Genomic DNA, 25,790 nt, shown 5'->3' with positions numbered 1-25,790 from the left:
CTGGCACACTGTTCTTTTCTATTCTGTTTTACTAATAGACATTTAGGGCCACAAAGAGGGTGCACCACCTATGTGACATTGTTACCTATAGTGATAGTGAGACGTTATGTAGTCCTACTCCTTATACTGTGGGCGAGGAGCGCCCTCTGGTGTCCGCACGGCGAATCCCGGAACCTCAGACACCGTGTTCTTGTTTCCAGGAGGGAAGGTTTAGCACACGGACCCGTCTACATGTGTTGCCTGTTACTGTCAGTGAATGTCACGGTGACGGTATAAGCGGGTGCGGGATGCTGTGCGGAGCGGTGATGGCGGGGAGCCGTGTGCTGCGGGCTCTGCAGGGCAGGAGTAAGTCAGTGACGGACGGGAGGGCGGATGCATAGCAGGGGACTCTATCCGCAGCCTGTAAGACTACATCTTCCAGCATGCCCACATATAGGCTGCATCTTTATAATAAGACGTTTTCATACCAGGATCATTGATGGCCTACAATATGGTTTTCTAACATATCGTCCTTCAGCTGTTGCAAAACTACAGCTCCCAGCATGCCCTGCCAGTCTTGGCCTCTCGTGGCATGCTGGGAATTGTAGTTCTCCACAGTTGGAGAACACTGGCTTTTTTTTCTAATTCACTATTTTTTTTTCTCCAGGATTTTACTCGGTGGCCACAGCGAATAAGCTTTCTGCAGCAGACATTTCCCGGAGGCGGTCAGAGCTGTACGAGAAGGAGAAGGACAGGCAGCTGTCTCTGTATCCACGCACCGAGAAGATCGAGGTGAAACACGTAGGGAAGACGGATCCGGGCACCGTGTTTGTGATGAACAGGGGGCTCTCCACCCCATACAACTGTGCCATGCGTGAGTACACCAATGCCTGGTCTGTCCGTCATGTTCAACCTGTTATTCTATGGACAGTAACTCCAGTACACTTATATCAGGGGGAAAACTCTCCTGGTGTCAGAATACAAACACAGATCAATGAGCCGTCTCTAGAAATCTAGTAGTCTTAGCCCGTAGGGCCAGGCTGTCTTCAAACTCAGCTGATCACAACATTGTGTGGCAGAGTGCTTCATAGCCTCACTGCTTTTACAGTAAAGAATCCTCCCTTCCTCTAGACCAGCGATGGAGAACCTGCTGTCCTCCAGCTGTTGCAAAACTACAATTCCCATCATGCCTGGGCAGCCTAAGCTTGGGTTTTCCAAGCACAATGGGAATTGTAATTTTGCTGCAAGTTCCCCATCCCTGCTGTAGATGGATAGGATGACCTCTTGTCATAAACACAGTGCTGGATATGCAGATGTTGACAATGCTAAACATAGGGAGCTGGCCTAAAAATGGATGGTGTTGTGAAACACCAAAAGAAAGTACAGGCGTTAGGACTCCTGTCAAAGATGGGTGTCCCTGCTTTTACAAAGTGAATGATGAAGCATAGGCTTTATGCCTTGCTACTTTGTAAACATTCAGGGAGCACAGAGAACTGGGGCCAACAAATGTTTGCAGCTGCCCGTAAGTAAACAGTGATGCCATATGCACCAGTGCTTGGTACTACAGGTGCTGGGCGACTGGCCCAGTGAATGGTAACTAAATTGTCACAACATGCAGTGTTTCCTTTCATACTCGGATACCTGAGTTCTCCCTGTAAACTCATGGGCTGACACGGGGAGTCATCGTCTTCTCACTACTGACTTCTGCTTCTAAGGCCTAAAGTGTAAAACTGATAAAAAATAGATGCAACTGTGTGCATCCGTTTTTGATCAGTTTTTCCATTGACTTCCATTATAAAAAGATCAAAACGGATCCATTTTTTTTTACGAAAACAAAAATGTGGTCAACCTCATTTTTGTGTCCTTCAAAAAAACTGATCTCTTTTGATCCGTTTTTCTTTTATAATGGAAGTCAATGGAAAAAATGGACGCACACAGATGCATCTGTTTTTTTGCAAAAAACGGATTGCAAAAAAGTAGTGTGAACCCAGCCTAAGAAAGACGTGCACCTCTCTCCTTGCTCTGTGTCTCTGTGAGCAGGACAGCCCCATAGACTTAAAGTGACTCTGTACCCACAATCTGTGCCCCCCAAACCACTTGTACCTTCAGATAGCCGCTTTTAATCAAAGATCTGTCCTGCGGTCCGTTCGGCAGGTGATGCAGTTATTGTCCTTAAAAAATACTTTTAAATTTGAAGCCGCGTGCCAAACGGGAGTATCTGTGCCCTAACTTTGCACAACCCCTCCGTCCCTCCTCCCCACCCTCTTCATCATTAGGAATGCTCCAGGCAGATTGCCTCCTATTCCCCACCTGTGGCAGCCCAGCACATGGGCTGGATCATTAAGGACCTGTGCAATGTTCAGCATGGAGAAAATGTTCCAGTGGCATTCCTAATGATGAAGAGAGTAGGACAGAGGGGTGGTGCAAAGTTAGGGCACAGATACTCCCGTTTGACACAGGCTTCAAGTTTAAAAGTATTTTTTTAGGACAATAACTGTATCACCTGCTGAATGGACCCCAGGACAGATCTTGGATTAAAAGCAGCTATCTGAAGGTACAAGTGGTTTGGGGGGGGGGGGTCAGATTGTGGGTACGGAGTCACTTTAAATTGTGCAGCTGACTCAATCACTTAAAGAAGCCCTCAGTTTTTTTTTTTTTATTTGCTCCCTGGCTGCAGGCTGGCATGTATATTCACCCATGATAATTGTGTTATTCAGGTGATCTGATGCCATTTAAATCCAACTGGCATTGATGTCACATTTCTTCTTTTCCCAGGGCTTTTGAAGACCGGAATTCAGAGTCTTTGATGCAGTTCTATGGAAGCGCTCCCATAGAGATGCATTGAAGGCACTGCTATCCGGCCTCTTTAAAAGCAAAATAGCCTGAGTAGAGGTCACATAGGCGCCAGTGGAATTTGAACTACTCTGTAGTAGGGATGGTACGAACCGAGTTCGGTTCGGGTTCGTACGAACCCGAACCCTCGGTAATGATTCCCGCTGTCTGGCCGCTCCGTGCAGCAGGCGGATCCAGTGGGAGGACCGCCTGGAAAACTGGGATACAGCCATAGCCATAGGCTGTATCCCAGTTTTCCAGGCGGTCCTCCCGCTGTATCCGCCCGCTCCACGGAGCGGCCAGACAGCGGGAATCCGATGCCGAGCGTTCGAGTTCTTTCGAACCCGAACCTCGGCTGGTTCAGACCATCCCTACTCAGGGCCATATTTACCACTAGGCACCCGTGGTCCGGTGCCTAGGGCAGCACCATGCAGGGGGGCAGCAGCAGGGAACAGGGGGACAGAAAAAACAAATTTTTTGTTTTTTATTTTTTTAGTTTCCCTCCTCCTGTTCAGACTTGCCAGTAAATCTGGTGTCTTTTCCAGGGGGGTGGGGGGTATGGTGGTATTGGTCAGGTCTGGTATCGCCAATAGGTGAGTGTAGATGGGGCGTCTTCAGGTTTAGTGCCTAGGGCAGCAGCAGCTGTTAATACAGCCTTGTCCCTACTCTGTAGCACTGGAGTGACACCACACTGTGGAAAAGGGGAGCCTACAGCAAGGAAGCAAATAAAAAAAAAAAAAAGAGTGCTTCTTTAACATGGAGCCAGAAGGTAATGGGATAAGCTTGGTCTTCCTCCAGCTCGTTCTCCTGATTGGTTATAGTCTGAATTTTCAGACCCCCCACTGATAAAAACTCTTCATTTGTCTGTGTTACATTTCACAAGTTTATTTTGGTTACAGTGCCCATTTAAATTGCCAGTATTAGAGGTAACTCAGATCCCGGCTGTGGCAGCAGGATGCCTCCTATATATTTCAGATGGCAGCTACTACTGCTGGCAGGGCACAGCACCTCTGCACTTTGTTATCCAGTGGATACACCATTACATCCCATTACACTACAGTCAGTACATAATGTCCATTTGTAGGAAGAAGTTAATATCAACCTTGTTGAAGAATTTTGCGTCTCCTAAGTATGTAAAAATTATTTTTTAAAAGAGGAATCTAGGGAGGCTTTTGCTGTGCCTTGTGCCTTTACTTGTGCATCTTGTGTAAAAGCTGCAGCATGCTGCAATGCTGCTACCTGGGCATTTATCATAATATTGAACTACATTAACCACACATTTAGAGACAGGCAACTATGCTATACAGAAGTAAGAAGTAACTATGCTATAGAAGTAAGAAGTAAGTATGCTATAGAAGTAAGTATTTTTTGCAATAAATTGAAGCCTTGATGCAGTAGTAAGTGCAGGGGAAAAAGCATTTCCCATTATAAGTAATTTGTACAATTTTTGGTGGGCAATAACATACTTTAAAATAGCTTTTGGCCTGACTTCTCCTTTAATTTAAGTGCGCTGCCTTGTTGTAATTAATGATTCAGCAGGAGATGTTCTGCAACAGTTTTGGGCAGGGAACTGGCAAGAGTGCTGAGGAAGGGGAGTGGGGAGGATGGAAGTACTGTGATGGAGAGCCGAGTAAAAGCAACATGATTCTGGGTGTTTTAGTACTGAGAAACTGCTCAACCAGGAGGTACAAAACTAATGGTCTTTTAACACGGGCCGATTATCGACCAGGAGCATTGCTAGAAACGCTCTTGCAGCAGATAATTGGCCTGTGTAAAAGGGACAGCGATCAGCCAAAGAACAGGCAAATGCCTGCTGTAAATTCTATCTTTATCAGCTGCACATCTCCCTGTGTATATGGGGGTTTGTGGGGCCGAAAAAGATAAAGGGACACTGACATCACAGATATGTATATATTGGTTTCTGGGATATGTATATATCTGTGTTGTCAAGATCCGGCATCTGGTTCTCCGGTCCCCCAGCTGCTGCTGTAACTCCAGGCCCCGCTTCCTCTGGTATGATTGACAGTCGGAGGACGTAGGGCGTAAATATGCAGCCACATTGCTTCTTGGCCTTTTGGCTAAGATCAAGTGTCAGGTATCTTTTCTCATCAGTGTAATATCTGATATGTCCCCTATCTGGTGACCATATATTGAATGGATTTTTAGAACAGAGAGATGGAGAAGGAGCTTGCTCTGTCCTCTCCAGGCATTGACCTGGTATTGCAGCGCCTCCAAGTTCAGTGCACAAAAAAAAAAAAAATTAATACAGCCGGAGCAAAGACCAGAGAGCCAGATGCAGGATCACAAGCAGCATGGATGGTAAGTATAGACTGCTGCTTATGACCTGGAAACTGATAAATACATATCCCAGCACAAATATTCTTGCAGCCCATCTGCTCAGTTTCTCATGATCGCTGATCGGTTCTCATTTGCTGCCCCCACGGCCGAGAAATCACTGGGGGACATTTATCAAACATGGTGTAAAGTGAATGTGGCCCAGTTGCCCCTAGCAACCAATCAGATTCCACCTTTGATTTTCCAGTCTGTGAGGAATGAAAGTTGGAATCTGATTGGTCGCTAGGGGCAACTGAGCCAGTTTCACTTCACACCATGTTTGATAAATCTCCCCCTCTGTGTCTAAGAGAGGACCCTAAGACCCCCAAACAAATGGATTTTTGGTGGTTTTGAAGCTGGAGCAGACTGGTAAGGCTTTGTTCCCACAGGCACGCGACTGAATCCACAACCCTTCACAGTCTCCAGTGGCCGCGCAGTGTTGCTGCATGGCCCATACAGAAGGCAAGAAGGTGTGGTTTCAGATGCCTAAATCTCCATGTGTGAAGCCATCTTATTCATCAGTGATCTTTTAAAAAGTTAAAGGGGTTGTCCAGGATTACTAAAGCATGGCCACTGCCTTCTAGACCTTTTGTTCCCCTCAGTTCCGATGTTCTATTGCAGCTCAGTTCCAATGAAGTGATTTCAGGTGATTTGCAATACAGCACACAATCTGAGGACGGGTGGCGTTGTTTTTGCAAGACAGTAGCTGTGCCTTTTGTAATCCTAAATAACCCCTTTAACTAGGTATTACACTTAACCACATCCAGAGAATTTTACCTGTTTGAGGAAGAAAGTTAGTAAGGTTCATGGCTTCTGCAGATCCCAGAATAGTCCAGGATTGGTGGCATTAGCTCTGATGCAGTGGTAGCATAGTCAGGGACGTAGCCAATGGTTAGAAGAGTCAAACAACAGGTACTAGCCAGGTAATCCAAAGGATGTGATGTGAGCAGGGTTAGAAAGGCTGCAGTCCGTAATCGTGCAAGGAACTGAATCCAGGAACAGTCAGGCTATGAACACCAGGACAGTGCCCCTTTAAATAGACCACAAAAGGCCTGACATGGGTTGGTGTTAGTCCACACTATGCACTGTTTTAATGTGTTTCCCCAGGGAAGGTTTATAAGTACGGTATACCCAGATCCTGTAGAGATAGCAGCAGAGCACTCGTCCCCCTGAGCTGTTCCACTCACCCAGGCAACAGACAATCTCCATTCTTGCAATTGGTTGTGGTCTCCTTACCCATCAGCTTGTCACCTCCTATCCTAGAGATACGGATAACCTATTTAAGACATGGAATAAAAATATTTGTAGAAATAGGCAGTAAGTCCATATATTACTGAAGGCTGCCACTAGAGGGAGCTCACCTACCACACTTCTGTGTAGCTGTAGCCTATCAGACATTCCTGTGTTCACAAGGTCTATAAAACGTCCTGTGCTCTTCCCAGGTTGCATGCATCAACTAACATTCTTGTGTCATTATAGCATAAAATAGTCAATGATATTTGCCATGTATATAGACGTTTATTTATTTATAATGATGCCTAGTACTGGGGTCTATCACAGGAGCATTCACATACAAGGCTTGTATTCTGCTGTAATTCCAGAAATTATGGGAAATGAGGGTATAGGCAGTCTGCAGGAATTGTCAGGCTACTTTTTAGACCATATACAGTAATATTTTCTTAAATTTTTCCATTTAGAACTGTAAAGTGCTGCGTAATCTGTTGGCACTATATAAATAAAAATAATAATAATATTATTTGTCCTGATTCATTTCTATTGAGGGTTGTTGAGGGTGATCTTTTGTTATGTTACAAAATGATAACATTCTGCCTGTCCACAGACAAGATCTTAGGAATTGATTGAAAACAAACCTATAACTGACTGGTAGCTGTATCAGTCTGTCTTTTTCAGTGAGCGCTCCCTAGTGGTGGCTGCAGGCCACCAGAATTTTACCATTTTAAGGTGTGGCTGTATGCAATACTGGATTTAGGGTTCTGTAAATGAAATATGGAACTCACTAGATGGTATCGGTGTAGTGTTCTGTCTTGTACTGTAAATGAATTAGGCACAGATATTACTGTCTAATAGTATTTACTCTTTCTGCGTGTAAATGGTGGAGATGCACATAGTAGAGGCACTGGCATCTCCTTTAAATGACATTGGCACAGTTAGTAATGCCAGTCTCTCCTTTTAGATGATGTCACCACAAATAGTACTGCTCCCCAGGCTTTCTTTGTAAATTATGTTTACATAGTTAGTATTGCATCTCAGTCTCTTCTTGTAAAACATTTTGGCACAGTTAGTATTTTCTCAAAGTCTCTTCATGTACATGATTTTGGCATAGTCAGTGCTGCCTCCCAGTCTCTCCTTGTAAATGATGTAACCACAGATAGTACTGCTCCTAGTCTTTCTATGTAAATAATGTTTGCATAGTTCATACTGCCTCCCAGTGTCTTCTAGTAAATTATGTAACTACAGTTAGTAAATCCTCCTAGTCTCTCTTTGCAAATGATGTTGGAATAGTTAGTACTTCCTCCCACTCTTTTCTTGTCAATGATGTTAGCATGGTTAGTATTGCCTCCCAGTCTCTTCTTGTGAATGATCTTGGCATATTTAGTATTCCCTCCCAGTTTCTCTCTTTAAATAATGTTGGCAAAGTTAGTACTGCCTCCCAGTCTCTTTGTAAATGATGTTGGCACATTTACTACATTCTCATGTGCCCCCCCCCCTTGCCGCACTCTCATTTACACAGTCGTAATGAGCAGATATACTGTAGGAAGTAAACGGATGTTACTAGAAGTAAGAATGAGTTCTTCTATATCAGCCTGTATCTGTTATGTAGGGGCAGGACTAGGCAGCTAGGCTTCATAAGAGAAAATCCAGGAAAGGTATGATTTGTAATTTCCATTTTGCTACATTGATGCAGTCTTGTATTTTATGATATAATTCACAACCATTGACTTTCTATACAAATGACTGGTTAAATGTGCATCAGTAAAAGAGCCACAAACACATGAGATATGTAATTTACTGTAAGACCTGTACGAGTATCTTCAAGAACACATTACCGAGGCAGAGTTTGCTAAGCTGCCGGAGTGTGACGGTTAGGTAAAACATTATATGGGTTACAGTGACTGTATAATACACAGCTGCAGTTTCTAATGAAACTTTCAGGGGTGCTGTAGTAAAAAATGATACATAGTGGTTGTCCCTAGTGCAGGATCTAAGGGGAGAAGCATGGCACAGGTACAGAAAACACAACAGAATGAATCCCTTTTATGCTCCACCCTCTTGGACACTAAAAGGAGAAGTCCGGCGAAAATTTATATTAAAGTGTTGTATTGCCCCCCAAAAGGTATACAAATCACCAATATACACTTATTACAGGAATTGCTTATAAAGTGATTTTTTTTCCCTGCACTTCTGCATCAAGGCTTCACTTCCTGGATAAAATAGTGATGTCACTTCCTGGATAACATGGTGATGTCACGCCCCGACTCCCAGAGCTGTGCGGGCTGTGGCTGCTGGAGAGGTTGATGGCAGGGGGACACTGAGGGACACAGGGCTCTGGAGGGGCACTGATCATCCCTCTGCCATCATCCTCTCCAACAGCCACAGCCCGCACAGCTCTGGGAGTCGGGTCGCGACATCACCATGTTATCCAGGAAGTGACATCACCATGTTATCCAGGAAGTGACATCACCATGTTATCCAGGAAGTGACATCACCATGTTATCCAGGAGAAATGAAGCCTTGATGCACTAGTAAGTGCAGGGAAAAAAGCACTTTATAAGCATTTCCCCTAATAAGTGTATATTGGTAATTTGTATAACTTTTGGGGGGGCAATACAATACTATAATAAAAATTTTGCCGGACTTCTCCTTTAAAGCATGATTGACTGATATAGCACCGAACAACACACAGTAGATCTCCACCTGTCAGCATGCTCTGCGGAGATGATTGACAGGCAGTCAGGCTACTGATCTCTCTGCCTGTCAATCATCCCTGTAGAGTGCGCTGACATGCAGAGAGCCATGACTAGTCACGAACAGCTCTCCACCCAGATGACTAGTTGCCACCTTTCTCCTGGCCTCTTTAACTGCAATAAAAAACGTTTTCCCCTGATATAAGGATAATGCTGTACAGACTCCTGACATCAGCTGATCTGCTGACTAGGGGTTGTTATGCTCATTTAAGAATGGCATTCTCTTAAACTGGTTATCCAGCGCTACAACAACATGGCCACTTTCTTCAGAGACAACACGACTCTTATTTCCAGGTTATGTTTGGCTTGCAATTAAGCTTCATTTACTTCAATGGAACTGAGTGACTCGCGGCTCTATTTATTTCTATGGAGCAACAGAAATAGATGAGTATAATGCTCTTCTGGCGCATTTTTTTGTTTGTTTAACCCCTTCCCATCAGTAATCTGTATAAATACGTTCCTACTGCACATACCCCGTGCAGTAGGAATCTATATATACCTTCCTTACTAAGGAGCTTACTGATGTGTGCGGGATTGCTGCAGTGAGAGTGGTCCCGCACACATCAGTGTGTCTGGGGCCAGAGGTAACGAGAGGCAGCTGTGTCTCATCAACCCCTTAAATGCCGCGATCTATAGCAATTGCAGCTTTTAAGGTACTCTGTGACAGAACAAGCTTCTGCCACTGAGTGATCGGGACCCCCGCAGGCAGCCTCTTACCTCCGTCCTGTCGGATCAGCTTTCTGCGCTATAAGTCTGCTCTCAGGCAGGATCTAGATGGCATAGCAAAGATCAGTACATGCAATCTATTGATTGTATGTTTTACAGTGAAAAAAGTGTAAAAATAAGTTTTTAAAAGTATTAAAAACCCCTTGTAAACACCCTCCCAATAAGTTTAAGTGACTCTGTACCCACAATCTGACCCCCCAATCCACTTGTACCTTCGGATAGCTGCTTTTAATCCAAGTTGTGTCCTGCGGTCCATTTGGCAGGTGATGCAGATATTGTGCTAAAAAACAACTTTTAAACAGGCAGCCCCATGCCCAACGGCCAGTGCTTAGATTGTGTATGCATTAGGCTGGCACACCCTCTCTGTCCCTCCTCCCCGCCACCATCATTAGGAATGCTCCAGGGAGATTGTCTCCTATTCCCCACCTGTGTGAGCAAGGCACATGGGCTGGATCGTTAAGACACCTGTGCAAATGTTCAGCATGGAGAAAATGTTCCAGTGGCATTCCTAAGGATGAAGAGGGTGGGGAGGAGGGACAGAGGGGTGGTGCAAAGTTAGGGCTCAGATACTCTAAGAGCTTAGCAGTTGGGTCGGGGAACCTAATGATTAAACTTAGGTAGAGAGTTCCCACAGTCCTAGGCTTTTTTAGAATAAATAAACAAAGTGGAGGGACTGTGGTGAAAATGCTATAATACGTCTTATAGCATGTATTTATTAATATGTACATTAAACACAAACATGAAAAACAGGTTTTATAATTAGATGATTATAGGTAGAGGTATAAGGGGTAAGGGGTAAAGGTACGAGATAGGTTACCCCTGGTTTAACCCTGCCTATTGCTGAAGTGGGACCCCCTGGTTTAGGCGTCCCCAAACAACAGGAGGGACTGACCCTGTGCTAGGGTTGTGTAGGTCTTTCCCGTTACAGATGTCAGTTGTCACTGTGTCTGGTAATACAGTAATATACAAAGTGTGTAGCATATAAAAGGCAGGTGTAGATGTTTTTTTGTTGTGGTTCTGATATCCCTTCTTCCGTTTATCCAACGCGTTTCCCTTGTTCTATGGCGACAAGTTCCTCAGGGAGTAGGAAGAGTGTTGGAGTATCAATGGGATATGCCTTGATACATGTCTCAGTCTGATCCAGGAAAAATTTAATTTACAGATGAATTTTGTGGGTGCTCCCAAGTCTGTTGTAGGGGATCACCGTTGTATGTATAGAGATACGTCTGGTGGACAAGTTGTGGTCACTTCATCCAGATTTGTGTCTGGTCTTGTGTGTTAGTTGTTTTCTGCCTTTACAGTATGATCCACTGTATAGTATTATTACGAGCTGTAGTAGATAAGTAACCAGCAATCTCAGTTCCCAGATGGTGTTAGTAAACAGATGTAGTTAGTTTGATACAGATAGTTTTTCTCCTGCAGAGTGATGAGCTGCGGAGCGTGCACCGAGTCTGCTGTGAGGTCTCAGAGTTGCTGAGACATCTACCCTCTGTGCGAGGGTGCCTGATGGAGGCGCGTCCTTATGTGCTGGCTACTGCTGGAGCTCATACTAGCCAGCACATAAGGACGCGCCTCCATCAGGCACCCTCGCACAGAGGGTAGATGTCTCAGCATCTCTGAGACCTCACAGCAGACTCAGTGCACGCTCCGCAGCTCATCACTCTGCAGGAGAAAAACTATCTGTATCAAATTAACTACATCTGTTTACTAACACCATCTGGGAACTGAGATTGCTGGTTACTTATCTACTACAGCTCGTAATAATACTATACAGTGGATCATACTGTAAAGGCAGAAAACAACTAACACACAAGACCAGACACAAATCTGGATAAAGTGACCACAACTTGTCCACCAGACGTATCTCTATACATACAACGGTGATCCCCTACAACAGACTTGGGAGCACCCACAAAATTCATCTGTAAATTAAATTTTTCCTGGATCAGACTGAGACATGTATCAAGGCATATCCCATTGATACTCCAACACTCTTCCTACTCCCTGAGGAACTTGTCGCCATAGAACAAGGGAAACGCGTTGGATAAACGGAAGAAGGGATATCGGAACCACGACAAAAAAACATCTACACCTGCCTTTTATATGCTACACACTTTGTATATTACCGTATTACCAGACACAGTGACAACTGACATCTGTAACGGGAAAGACCTACACAACCCTAGCACAGGGTCAGTCCCTCCTGTTGTTTGGGGACGCCTAAACCAGGGGGTCCCACTTCAGTAATAGGTTACCCCTGGTTTAACCCTGCCTATCTCGTACCTTTACCCCTTACCCCTTATACCTCTACCTATAATCATCTAATTATAAAACCTGTTTTTCATGTTTGTGTTTAATGTACATATTAATAAATACATGCTATAAGACGTATTATAGCATTTTCACCACAGTCCCTCCACTTTGTTTATTTACTCAGATACTCTAAGCCACGCCTGTAGGACATGGGGCTGTAGGTTTAATAGTTGTTTTTTAAGAAAATAACTTCATCACCTGCCAAACGGACCCCAGGACAGATCTTGGATTAAAAGCAGCTATCCGAAGGTACAAGGGGTTTGAAGGGTCAGATTGTGGGTACAGAGTCGTTTTAAAATACCCTCTTGCCCATTATAAAAATATAAAAAAATAAACATATTACATATCATAGCGTGCAGAATTGTCCAATCTATTAAAATATAACATTGTTCCTGCATGGTGAACGGCGTAAACTGAAAGAAAAAAAAAAACACACACACACACACACACAACAGGATTGCTGATTTTATTAAATTATATATCAGAAAAAAAAAATGAATAAAAGGCAATCAAGATTTTTCTGTCACACCAATATGATACAAATATGATAAAAAAATTACACCCCGACCAGCCCTGTAAGTGAAGAAAATAAAAGCACTATGGCTCTTAGAAGGCGGGGAGGAACATTGCATTAAAGGGCTCTGTCTTGAAGGGGTTAAAAAAGTTTGATTTGGTTAAAAGAAATTTAAAGGGGTATTTCTTCTTGAAAAGTTATGCCCTATCCACAAAATAGAGAATAGCAAACTGGTCGCCCCTTATAGAGAAGAGGGCTGACCACGCACTGTACACATCAGTAAATTTGAGGGACAGTTTTCCTCCGTTCTTTGGAAGGTTGGGCGTCCATACAGACCGTCACCAATTAGCCTGATGCACATTGTTCTCTCTCAACATGAGTTGATTTCTCCATTGATGGATCTCGCCTTTCTTACACTGACTGTCCTTGAATTTCTTGGCTGTCATCGATTGAGGAGATTTATGGTTACGCTACAGAATGGTCAGCCACCTTCACCCCCCCTCCCGGCACGTACTGTACGAGGCAGCTGGTGTCTATAGAACAATGACTGTAGATGGCCAGGATCACGTCACCCGACTGTACAGAGCGCTGAACTATTTCATGACAGGCCCAGAACTTGTCAGGATATCAGAGCTGAGAGAAGACAGGAGCGTGTGATGATCTCTGCTCCTGAGGGCTGCAGAATTTGTAAATCTGTTGTCATATAAGTGCCCGGAGCCAGACACTATAACTTCTCTATTGTGCCAGGGAGCAATGTGGGCAGAAGTTTGGAGACTCTCAGACAGATAGGAGTTTGCCTGGAGGATTTTCTTCCCTGTCCGCTGCTTGAGAGATGCTATATTTAATGGAATAGAAAAGTTGTCATGGAGTCTTATGAATCTCCTCCCACCCGCAGCAATAGCCTTAATTTTTCAGTCAAAGATTTGATGTATTAATAATAGGATTCATCGAGTACAATACCTATTTTCTATCATACGTATTCAGAATGAGATCTCTGGATAGTAAATCCAGAACTGTCAGATACACAGATTGGTAATGTGAATGCTTACCTGACTGTGAATCAGATGCAAATCCACTATAAGTCTTTTGTATTCAGGTATCATACTACTTTAGGGGTGCATTTGGCATTCTGTTGAATAAAAAATATTTTATTTGTTTTATTAAAGTTATTTACATGTAATTTAACCTTATTAAAGATTTTTTACATTGAGTGAACTGCAGGGCTGCTCAAGCCGTGGTCCTAGATTACTAGCACTGTTACATGCAGAATCAGCGATACTGAGCCTCCAATGATATTTATTCTAATAGATGTTGTAATTATATATTAGCTGTCGATAGCAGAGCAATGAGTGGTTGACAGATATCCTTACTTGCTCGGCTCAGGTACCAGTAACACAGAACTTTCCCAAGTATAATGTCTATTTTAATGCTAACATGCTTTAGAAAACTTATCAGAGGGGGCTTATTATTGCTAATTTTGCTGCAAGGAGATACAGCTGGTATGCACTGCATCTGGGACCCTGTTGTTACTGCAGGACCTGTATAAGCCGGTAACCACATGGGTACGCTCTAGGATTAACGTTGCTTTTGGGTGGTGGTGCCTGGACTGAAGATGAGTCATTTAAATGCAATCATGGAGAAAGAAAAAAAAAAATCAGGCACTCACCCTTCTGTATGCAGACTTGCAGCTTTATTCCATGAATATCATCCTAGCAGGGAGGGGGGGTAAAGGGTGCAGGCGTGTCTTCCAAAGCGACGGCCGTTTCAGCTAGATGCCTTTCTTCTGGCCGGGAGTCATATTTGTGGGGATGGTGCTACGCAAATCACTTATCACATTCAAGAAAAATAAGACCATAGGTGATAAACTTAATTGTCCCAAGAAAAAGAAAGTGAACTAAATAATTGGCTGACCCAGGCACTTCCCCGAGGCAATAAGAGATGTATCCAGATGATTAATACCACTTACATTCATCTAGGGCAGGGATGAGAAACCTTTGGCCCTCCAGCTGTTGTAAAACTACAATTCCCATCATGCCTGGACAGACAAAGCTAACTAAGTGGTTCTGGATGCAGCCAAGAGTTTTCATGGAGCTACATCCAGTTTTATTATTAACATATTTTTTTGCTTTATAAGACTCCCCTTACTGTAAGACACGCTCCTGGTTTAGACAACTGAAAACAGGGGAAAATACAGTGGTGCCTTGGATTATGAGCATAATTCGTTCCGGGATCGCGCTTGTAATCCAAATACACTTAAACCAAAGCAAATTTTCCCATAAGGAATCATTGAAATGCAGACAAATGGTTCCACTCTCCAAAAATATTGATTTTTTATTCTGAATAACATGTAAGACAAATGAAACAAACATTTAGAAACAGCAGAATATGTGATATTATAAGTTACTGTACAGTATAGCAATCAGCATGTGGAGTATAATGTATAGTAAGGGCATAAACCTGATAGTACATAAACCTGATAGTACAGCAGCAGTTTGTAGATACAGGATGGAGCTGCAGATCCCCATAATGCAGTAGCGTAGTACAACAGGCTAGAATAGAGAAGCAGGGCTGCTGTCAGAGGTCTGTTTGGTCACATGACAGCAATGGGGAAGGGGGGTGTTCATGGACCAATCAGGAAGTTAGAATAACAGAGCTGTGCAGGAGGACAGTGACGGAAACTTCTCTATACTGCGGTGTATGTAGCTGTGTAAGTGCAGGCACACTATAGCAGCAGTGCGTATAGCTGAGTATAAGTGCAGGCACATTATAGCAGCAGTGTGTATAGCTGTGTGTGAGTGCAGGCACATTATAGCAGGAATGGAGAGGATGGAAAACACAAGGGCTGACAGACTGCAGGGAGCATGAAGGAATGAGCAGGGCAGATGTGGGCACATACATGCAGCACTGCTATGGATCTGCTATGATTTGGAAGGTGACAGAGACTTCCTGGGTCAGAGTACAGAGCTGTAGACCCCGCTATGCAGACCATGGCCCTCCTCCACTCCCCATCCCACCCAGTACAGGGAGTTCTTAAACCAAATCAATGCTCTTAAACCAAGTCACAATTTTGAAAAACTGAGCTCTTCTTGCAAAATGCTCTTAATCCAAATTACTCTTAAACTGAGGTACCACTGTATTTTATTTTAGTAAACTTCCCTGGTGGTCTAAAACAGTGAAGGGGTGAAAGAATGCTAAAATGACTGCTACTTTAACAGTGTCCATGACAACATTCTACCCACACATATCACAATACACACACCATACCTCCCAACTTGAGCAAAGAGGGACATGTGCGCCGCTGTCCCCATAGCCATGCCCCCATAGCAACCCTCCATAGCCACGCCCCCATAGCAACCCTCCATAGCCACGCCCCCATAGCAACCCTCCATAGCCACTCCCCTACAGTCACCACATGTTGCAGACTGAATAGTACCCCATATAGTATCCAATCCCAATTATAGTGCCCTATACAGTATCCAATCCCCTCATTATAGTGCCCCACATAGTATCCAATGCCTCCATTATAGTGCCCCACATAGTAGCCAATGCCCCCATATATGCCCCACATAGTATCCAATGCCCCCATATAGTGCCCACATAGCAACCAATGCCCCCGTATAGTGCCCCACATAGTAGTCAGTGCCCCCATATATGCCCCACATAGTATCCAATACCCCCATATAGTGCCCACACAGCATTTAATGCCCCCATATAGTGCCCACATTATCCAATGCCCCCATATAGTGTGCCCCACATAGTAGCCAATGCCCCACATGGTAGCCAGTCCCCCATAAAGTGCCCCACATAGTAGTCAATGCCCCCATATAGTGCTCACATAGTAGCCAATGCCCCCATATATGCCCCACAAAGTAGCCAATGCCCCCATATATGCCCCACAAAGTAGCCAATGCCCCCATAAAGTGCCCACATAGTAGCCAATGCCCCCATATAGTGCCCACATAGTAGCCAATGCCCCCATATAGTGCCACACATAGTATCCAATGCCCCCATATAGTGTGCCCCACATAGTAGCCAATGCCCCCATATATGCCCCACATAGTATCCAATGCCCCCATATAGTGCCCACATAGCAACCAATGCCCCCGTATAGTGCCCCACATAGTAGTCAGTGCCCCCATATATGCCCCACATAGTATCCAATACCCCCATATAGTGCCCACACAGCATCCAATGCCCCCATATAGTGCCCACATATTATCCAATGCCCCCATATAGTGTGCCCCACATAGTAGCCGATGCCCCCATATATGCCCCACATGGTAGCCAGTCCCCCATAAAGTGCCCCACATAGTAATCAATGCCCCCATATAGTGCCCACATAGTAGCCAATGCCCCCATATAGTGCCCACATAGTAGCCAATGCCCCCATATAGTGCCCACATAGTAGTCAATGCCCCCATATAGTGCCCACATAGTAGTCAGTGCCCCCATATAGTGCCCACATAGTAGTCAATGCCCCCATATATGCCCCACATAGTAGCCAATGCCCCCATATATGCCCCACATTGTAGTGAATGCCCCCATATATGCCCCACATTGTAGCCAATGCCCCCATATATGCCCCACATTGTAGCCAATGCCCCCATATAGTGTTGTCCGACCAGAAAAACAACAAACCAGCAACTCACCCGTCCGCCAGTCCCAGCAGCTCCTCTCCCGGCAGAGCGCGCACTCTCATTATCCTCCGGCGCATGCAGCGGGGTACAGAGACGCAGCCTGTGGCGGGTGGCCAGCCTCTATACTTCATGATAGACGCCACAGGATGCATCCGGCGCATGATGCGTCTCTGTCTCCCGCTGCCTGCGCCGGAGGATGATGGAAGTGTTCTGCCAGGAGAGGAGCTGCTGGGACCGGCGGACAGGTGAGCCCCCTGCCCAGCCCGCCACTGCTTTGGCTCCGGGCCCCACCAGAGATTCAACAAAGCGGTAACTCACCTGTCCGCTGGTCCCAGCAGCTCCTCTCCCGGCAGAGTGCGCACTCCTGTCATCCTCCAGCACAGGCAGCGGGGGACAGAGACACTGACTGTGCCGGAAGTGTCCTGCAGCCTCTATCATGAACTATAGAGGCTGCAGGACACATCCGGCACAGTCAGTGTCTCTGTCCCCCGCTGCCCGCGCTGGAGGATGACAGGAGTGCGCGCTCTGCCGGGAGAGGAGCTGCTGGGACCGGCGGACAGGTGAGTTACCGCTTTGTTGTTTTTCTGATGGGGCCACTTATAATGCGGGACACTGGATGCTGTTCCGGGACCGCGGGACAGCACCCCGATAACGGGACTGTCCCGCGGAATCCGGGACAGTTGGGAGCTATGACACACGTCTGGTACGTAAACATACCCATAGACACACAGTGCTACTATACCAATATATAGACACACACACACCTCTGCTACATCATGATACACAAATAGCTCTGCTATATACAATTCATGCAGAAAGAGAAACACACACACACACACACCCCTCTCATGTAGTACCATACATAAACATCTTTGCAACAGACAAGAACAGGCACCTCTGCGACATACATACATACATACATACATACATACATACATACAAAGACACACACAATTTTAATACAGATTGTCCCTACTTAAGTACTTACCAGTCATGTGACTAATTGTCTAATCACATGTCTGTGACATCCCTGAAGGCCCTGCAGGTCCTTCAGCTCTGTTGTTGGTGAGTTTCCTATGGGGCTAGGAATCTGCATGTGATTCACATAACATACAGTTTCCTTTCCTGCCCTGCATTGATCTCACTAATCGGTGTCTGGCTGGAGAAGGAAGAGGACTGTGCAACGATCAGTTGCTGCACAGATCACCCAGCTGATCGCACAACCGAATCAGCACTCTGCCCGATCATTGGGGAAGCAGTCAGGGCGGTCGGGCAAGACCCGTCAGGCTGACCTGTCTGCAAAATATGAAGATGCAAGGGTGTTTTAGCAAGTTTTTTTTTTGTGCATCTTATAAAGCGAGAAATACTGTTTTTTTTTTTTCTTTTTTATGTTTTTCACATCTGTATTTAATGTTTATGCCAGGGATGAGGAACCTTTGACTTTTCAGCTGTCCCCATCATGCCCGGACAGCCAGAGCTTGAGCTGTCCAGGCATGATGGGAATTAGTTTTGCCACAGCTGGAGGGTTAAAGGTTCCCCATCCCTGGTTTATGCTATGGATGTGCTATGATCGCTCACAACCCCATGCTATAATAACCGCTCAAATTATGTACATTCCGCTGTCTTTGAGTGACTTTGGAGTATTGCGATACAATTGAATAATGCCTTGGCTGAGTCTGGATTTAACGTACGTAGAGGGGAGAATGTAATATTGTTAGCGTGTTAATATTGCATTCACTGACCTATACTTACGCGGGAGCAGCCAAATATATCAGAAATGGCTATCACCTCCTGTTACATTTTTAGAGTTCAGTTAACTGGCCTTTTGTTAATAATTCCAAATTAATTAGGTAGCAACAGTTAATTAAATGAACATTACCAGAAAAATGCAATTAAATTTCTAATTTAATTTTTGTTAGCTGTTAGACCAGACCTGCTTTATACATCGGTTTTCTTTCCGGCTAATTTTATTATTTTATTTTTTTGCATTTATTTTTTTATTTTTTTTTTATTTTTAATTGCAATCACTTCAATCAATTGTGTTGGCTCAAATCATCTCGCCCTTGGGGGAATTCTGCGGAGAGGATTTTATGGAAAGGCGTTAATAAATGCTTTCGCTCGGCAGGAAAGACTCTTAACACACTGGCGTTTACGACTCCTCTGTACAACTCTGATGGAAAAACATAAAATCTCGGTAAATCAGAGAATTAAGCATCCATAGCGGGGTACCTAGCGGTAAATTTTATGTATTGTCTGCAAATAATAGAGGTGTTATTTTTGAGAATTATCTAGTGTGTACGGGAGTGCACCCCTTCTGCTAGACTGGAAGCAGTGATACCTCTGCACTATTCAGACCATAAACATTACCTTCATAATAAAAAATGGACATCATTTGACCCCATCTAGAAAGGTGTTGAACTTCCTTGACCTTTGAACTTAATCTTGAAATGCTTCTTATGGAGCCACTCCTTCTTTGCCCTGGCTGTGTATTTTGGGTCATTGTCATGTTGGAAGACACATCTACGAACCATCTTCAATGTTCTTACTGGGGAAGGAGGTTGTTTGCCAAAATCTTGTGATACATGGCCGCATCCATCTTCCCTTCAATTGTACTCAATCTTCCTCCAAACACGAATAGTGGAGTGAATTCCACAGAGTTCTGTGGGCCTGACATTGTTTGCCCTGCAGGATTTTAATTTTAATTCATGATTTGTAGTGTCTTAATAATCGTAATCATTGACAATGTAGCCCCAGCTGTCTTCAGGTCATTGACCATGTCCTTCTGAGTAGTTCTGTGCTGATTCCTGACCTTTTTAAGAAACATCTTTACCCCTTGAGGCAAGATCTTGCATGGAGTCTCTGACCCAGGAAGTCTGACAGTGCTCAATTTTCTAATAATTGCGCCTTTGCACCAAGCTGCTTGTCTATGTTCCTGTAGCCCATCCCAGCCCTGTGCAGGTGCGATTTTGCCCTGTTGTCCTTAGACAGCTCTTTGGTCTTGGCCTTGGTGGAGAGGTTGGAGTGCGAGTGTGTGGTCAGTTTTTTTTTTTTTATACAGGTAACGAGTTTAAACAGGTGCATTTAGTACAGGAAAATAAGTGCCGAGTAGGAGGAGCTTCTTAAAGAAAAACTAACTTGTCTGTGGGTGCCAGAAGTCTTGATGGTTGATAGGTGATTAAATACTTACTTTATGCAATAAAATGCTATTTAATTATTTAAAAATCATACATTGAGATTTTCTGGATTTTTAAAAAAAATAGATTCTGTCTCTCACAAGTGAAGTGTAGCCACAATAAAAATGGCACACCTCTCCTCCATTCTTTGTAGGTGGCAAAACTTGCAAAATTTGCAATGTATCAACTACCTATTGTCTGTAGATTCTTAAAAAAAAAACAAAAACCTATTAATCTTCACCCAGTCTTTATGCTGTATATAGCAACTGCAGCATCTGAATGGTTACACAGAAGAAAGATTCTCCATCTATTTCCTCATCGCCCTCGTTCTCAGCAGGTTGCAATAGCAATTGGGCATAGAGAAGGCCTCCATGTCTGTCATGTACGAATGCCCATTAGTGCCTGCTGGGGGCTGCTTATCGCTTTTTACACAGACAAGCATAATACACAGCAATACATAAGTCCCCTATCAAGCATAAAAAAAAAAGTGTAATAGTTAAATAGAATGTTCAAAAATAATGAAGTAAGAAAAAATACCTTTATTGACCTTGATTCAATAAACGGGGGGGGGATACCAAAGTCAACATAATTGCTGTCACATCAGTAATAACGTTACTATGAAATAATGTGTTATTTGTTACATACCGTGAGTGGTAAAAAAAAAAAAACACAATAGGAAAAAAAAAAGTAATAAAAGTTAGTAAATAAGTTCTATCTTACCTAAAAGGGTATCCATGGAAACTACAACTCTTCCTGCAGAAAATAAGCCCTCACAGCCTCATGACTCTTAGAATAGTGCGACGAGACAAAAACAATAAAAAAGTGTTTTTATTGTACAAAAGAAGTTAAAGTACAACTTTATATATGTATTATAATTGTAAAGTGAAATTAAAGCAAACTATGCAAATAAGTATGTATCAATCTCCTCAGTGCCTAAAAGCAAAACAAAATTGGTGGGATTAAAGTGGTTTCCCGACTTTTTCTTCTTGGTTACGCATTCCCTATGTTGCTGTTATTAGAAATTTGCCACCTTTTGGCACTGCAAAAACCGGTCAAGTGACTCCAGAGCAGTCATTTGGTCTTTTCCTCCGCATCAGGTTACCTTCCATCCATCCCATTATCGTCATTCTTGCCATTGTTATTCTGGACCCGATGTATACATGGTCGATGTCCTCCTGTCTTGTGATGCACAGCTCAGGCAACCCACTTCATTGTCTGTTTCATACACTGTTGTGAAGAGGCTTGTTGGTTGGGAGATATGGAAGAGTGTGAACACAGCCTTGATACACAGTGATTGATCTAGCTTGCCAATGGAATGTGCTGGGTGGGAATGCAGACGGCTTGGAGGAGTGGTGGGCGGGAGAAGAGAAGGGAAGTAGACTGCTAGGGGAGTAGTAAAGGCAGCAGGGAAGGGATGAAGACTGCTTGGATTAGTAGTGATGGGAGCAGGGTAGGATTGTTGACTGCTAGGGGAGTAGTGGAGGGAGCCGGATAGGTTGTCAAAAACAACTGACACTGTACCTTTCGAGCAGTGTTTCTGCACAATGAGCTGCTGAACAAGAGTAATGTGGATATAAAAAAAAATCACCAAAACCACTTAAAGGTATTGAATTATCTTTATTTTGCATATATCTACCTTTTGTAGCACTTTTATGATTTCTTAATGTCCCAGATATCTCATAGGTAAAGTGTACTTGGCATAAAAAGACCTTTCCATTCTTTGTAGTTAGGAAAACTTGCAAAATCTGCAGTGTATCAAATACTTATTTTCCCCACTGTATTTACATCTGTTAATAAAAAAAAAAAAAAAAAGCTATACTCTCCTACCCTGATTCCCCCACGGCTCTTTCTGACATGTCCCAGATTATCACTGCTACTTCCTGGTTCCTGCTGATGTATCTTCTCAGCAGGAACTGCCCGCTTAGCCAGTCACAAGACCGCAGGGGTGTCCTTCCTTGGTTATTGGAAGCATAGATGTTTTAACAAGAACCAGTAGGTAACAATGACAAGTGGGGTTTCGGGGTATGTGAGTAACTTTTTTTTTTTTTTTTTAGCAAAATAAAACATTTCTGTCTGTGGACAACACCTTTAATACATTTTAGTACCTCGAAATGGTGCTGTTAAAACTCCCTGCTCCAACAAAGTAAGCTGCAAATCTCCGCTCAAAGTCCTATATCAGGACCCTTGATAATTAAAAGTGCATAATGACAATTTTGCGATTTAATTTATTTATTTCTCAATTAGGGTAAATAATTAAAGTAAAAATGATTGATGAGGGTCTTTGTTTCATTCAGACCAGCGATTTGCTGCTCTCTACATCTCAATGATGGGTCAGCGATCCCTAAGCAGGTTACCGTGCAGTTACTTAACATCTACATGTGTCCGGTGGGGACTATTGATAGATACAATTAATCTTGTTTAGCCAGGTTTTCCTCCATAATTAAAATTGATTGTTTTGTTGTTTATGTACAGATTTCCCAATATTCGATGGCCGTGAATTCCTTTGTTCTTAGGTGTCGGCAATTCACAGAGCAGAAGAACGCTTTATGTTCACTTAAGTCTTGCTGGAGAAATACTGAAGGTGTAAAAAGATTATTATGTAATGTGAATTAAAAACATAAATTAGGCAGAACGGAGTATGGAGCCTTCACAGTGCACGTCTGTCACTTACTAAAGTGCCGGGCTAGAAGCAGAAGAAAGGGAAAACAAAATCAGTTCCAATTGTAGATTTTAAATACTTTAAGCCAATGGAGAAATCACACGGTCGTCTTTTGTCTCTTTCATCTGTATCATTAGGGTCTTTTTGGATTAACATTCTTGTTCAGTTTTTTTTGGAAAACATTAGCTAAATTAATTAAACTGTGAAATTTGTTAAGCACAAGACATAGTGCTGCTTCTGTATGAACCACTGGGTGGCAACATGTGCAGTGTACCATTTCATTGTGAGCCCCCAGGTGGCGGTGTGCCATTGCAGTGTGAGCCCCCTGAAGGCGGTGTACCATTGCATTGTGAGCCCCCTGAAGGTGTTGTGCCATTGCATTGTGAGCCCCCAGCTGGAGCTGTAACGTTTCATTGTGAGCCCCCAGGTGGCGGTGTGGGCTCCCAAAAAACACTTATAACTTGTAATTTGGAGCAGACAGTCAATATGACAGCACTCTTTATGTGCCTCCATAACACCATTGCAGTATGGGCTCCCAGGTGGCGATGTGCCATTGCAGTGTGAGCCCCCAGCTGGAGGTGTATCATTACAGTAAGAGTCCCCAGGTGGTGGCTTCCCATTGCTGTGTGAGCTGCAAGTAAGTGGCATGCCCTTTTTTGTGAGCCTCCATGTGATGGTGTACCCATGCAGTGGGGCAGGATACCTCTTCTTTAGGATGCCATGTGGTGGTAAGCTATTGCAGTGTGAGCCCCCAAGTGGTGGCATGCCCTTGCCATGTGAGCCTCTAGGTGGCAGTGTACTGGTTTTGTGTTAGCCCCCAGGTGCCAGTATGCTCTTACTGTGTGAGCCACCAGATGGCAGAATACTGTTGCTGTGTAACCTTTATGATTTGTATTACTGAGTCCTAGTTATACCATCTTAAACACATTGTAGTTTAGTTTCTGTTAAAGCGCTATGTTATGGGTATTAGGAGCCATGTCTTTTTGGTGTGTAATATTTTATTCTTTCTGTCTACAGATCTAAGTGAATGGTACTGTACCAAGTCTGTGCTGGCCCTTGTCGATGGAGAGCTTTGGGATATGTACAAACCTTTGACTAAATCGTGCACTATACAGTTTCTTACCTTTAAGGATGAAGATCCAGAAGAAGTTAATAAGGTAAGTGTACTTTTTGCAATAAAGAATATGGCCGCTTTTTTGCAACCAAGAAAAAAGAAAAAACAGCAGCGCATCAGACCGTGGCTTGTGTTTGGTGCTATAACTCCAACAATGTGAACAGGGCTGAGCTGTAATACCACACACAGCCTAGGAACAAGTGTGGCACTGTTTTTGGAAAAACCTGGTACTGGCACCAGATCATCAGCATATTCACCATCACTATTCCTGCAGTGTCATCTGTTTTATACCGGCTCTGCTGCGTTCATACATTTAATTGCTATAGCTGGGTCATGTGACCTCTGATCAGCCAAAGTCTTAATATTCAGATTTCAAACCGTGTTTTCTCCCTTTAAATCTGCCATCAGTCTCATGATTCATCACCCGGACAGCTAAAGCCTGCTTGATACAAGAGGAGGATTCAAGGTCTTTAATTTGGTTTATTATGTTGATTATGTTGCTAAATGCTTTTGGCATAATGCTTTCTGTCTGTATGAGGCTCAGGATCACGCGTTGTGGAACAAGCCTTAAACAATCCCGTTCCGTCTCACGGAGAACATTTATCTACACCTAATCTACAAACACAAAGGCTTCCGTCAGCATCAATAAGGCTAACTGGTATCTGATCCATACGAGACACACAACCTTTTCACTCCTCGCCATGATCAATGCAACAGGAAAATTGACAACGATCAGCCTTAAGATTTCAGTGCAAATCCTCCCTTAGAACAAGTCTCTCTTTGTGTCGTTTATTCAATAGGATCTCCTCCAGCCTTTGTGCGATCGCACTGGGCATTTCTCGTGTGGTTACAGGGATGTGATATAGGTTTGTTTACTAATGGGAACATGACGAGTCGGTGAAATTAACCGATTGTCTTTACTTGCCAATTATCAGTAGACTCCCTGTGCCTGGGTATAAGTGCTGCTTAATACCGAGATACCAACCAGGCATGTAAGGTGGTGATAGACTGTTATTGCAGATGTGTGCTAAGTAGCAAGAGCATAGACAGTGATCAGAGGGGGCACATTAAGCATAAGATAATTTCTTCTTGTACAAAAACTAAGCTTCTCTCCTTCTACTGGGGACACTTATATGGAAAATACATTTTCTTTTGAGTAAGGGTACTATTACACAAAGCGATTTTTGATGACTAACGATAAATGATGGCAAACGACCCGAAATCGTTCACCCAATTACATGGAACGATTATCGTCGCTTATGATCGTTCTTGCGTACGTTTTGTTGTCCCTATTGCGTATGTTTCAGTATGGCTTTTTATTACACCGGACAATGTGCAAACTATTTGCAAACGATAAAAATAGGTCAGAATTCTATCGTTGTCTGCTATTACATGAAACTATCATCGTTTAATTCCAAACGATCTAACGATTTTTGAATGATAATCGTCCCATGTAATGCGGCCCTTACTCCCTTTATGTCACCCACGATCCTATCTTTCTGTTTGTGTAAGTTGCATAGGAG

General features: G+C 43.7%; 1 protein-coding gene and 1 non-coding gene across 2 annotated transcripts in view; both read left to right on the top strand.

The window, feature by feature from the left end:
- Window positions 1-204: 204 nt before the first annotated feature.
- The window catches only part of MRPL39 (mitochondrial ribosomal protein L39), a 76,843-nt gene continuing 51,257 nt past the window's right edge, over window positions 205-25,790 (top strand). The window contains exons 1-3 of the mRNA XM_069945217.1: window positions 205-345; window positions 647-853; window positions 24,171-24,310. Of these exons, the coding sequence (XP_069801318.1) occupies window positions 288-345; window positions 647-853; window positions 24,171-24,310 (405 nt within the window). The 5' untranslated portion in view covers window positions 205-287. The remainder of the gene's footprint in view (window positions 346-646; window positions 854-24,170; window positions 24,311-25,790) is intronic.
- LOC138768234 (U2 spliceosomal RNA) lies at window positions 4,870-5,062 on the top strand. Its single transcript, XR_011358964.1, has one exon. It is a non-coding gene; the product is annotated as a U2 spliceosomal RNA (small nuclear RNA).

Source organism: Dendropsophus ebraccatus, chromosome 11, assembly GCF_027789765.1.
Source record: "Dendropsophus ebraccatus isolate aDenEbr1 chromosome 11, aDenEbr1.pat, whole genome shotgun sequence".
Lineage (NCBI taxonomy): Eukaryota > Metazoa > Chordata > Amphibia > Anura > Hylidae > Dendropsophus > Dendropsophus ebraccatus.
This window is presented reverse-complemented; position numbering and strand designations above follow the sequence as displayed.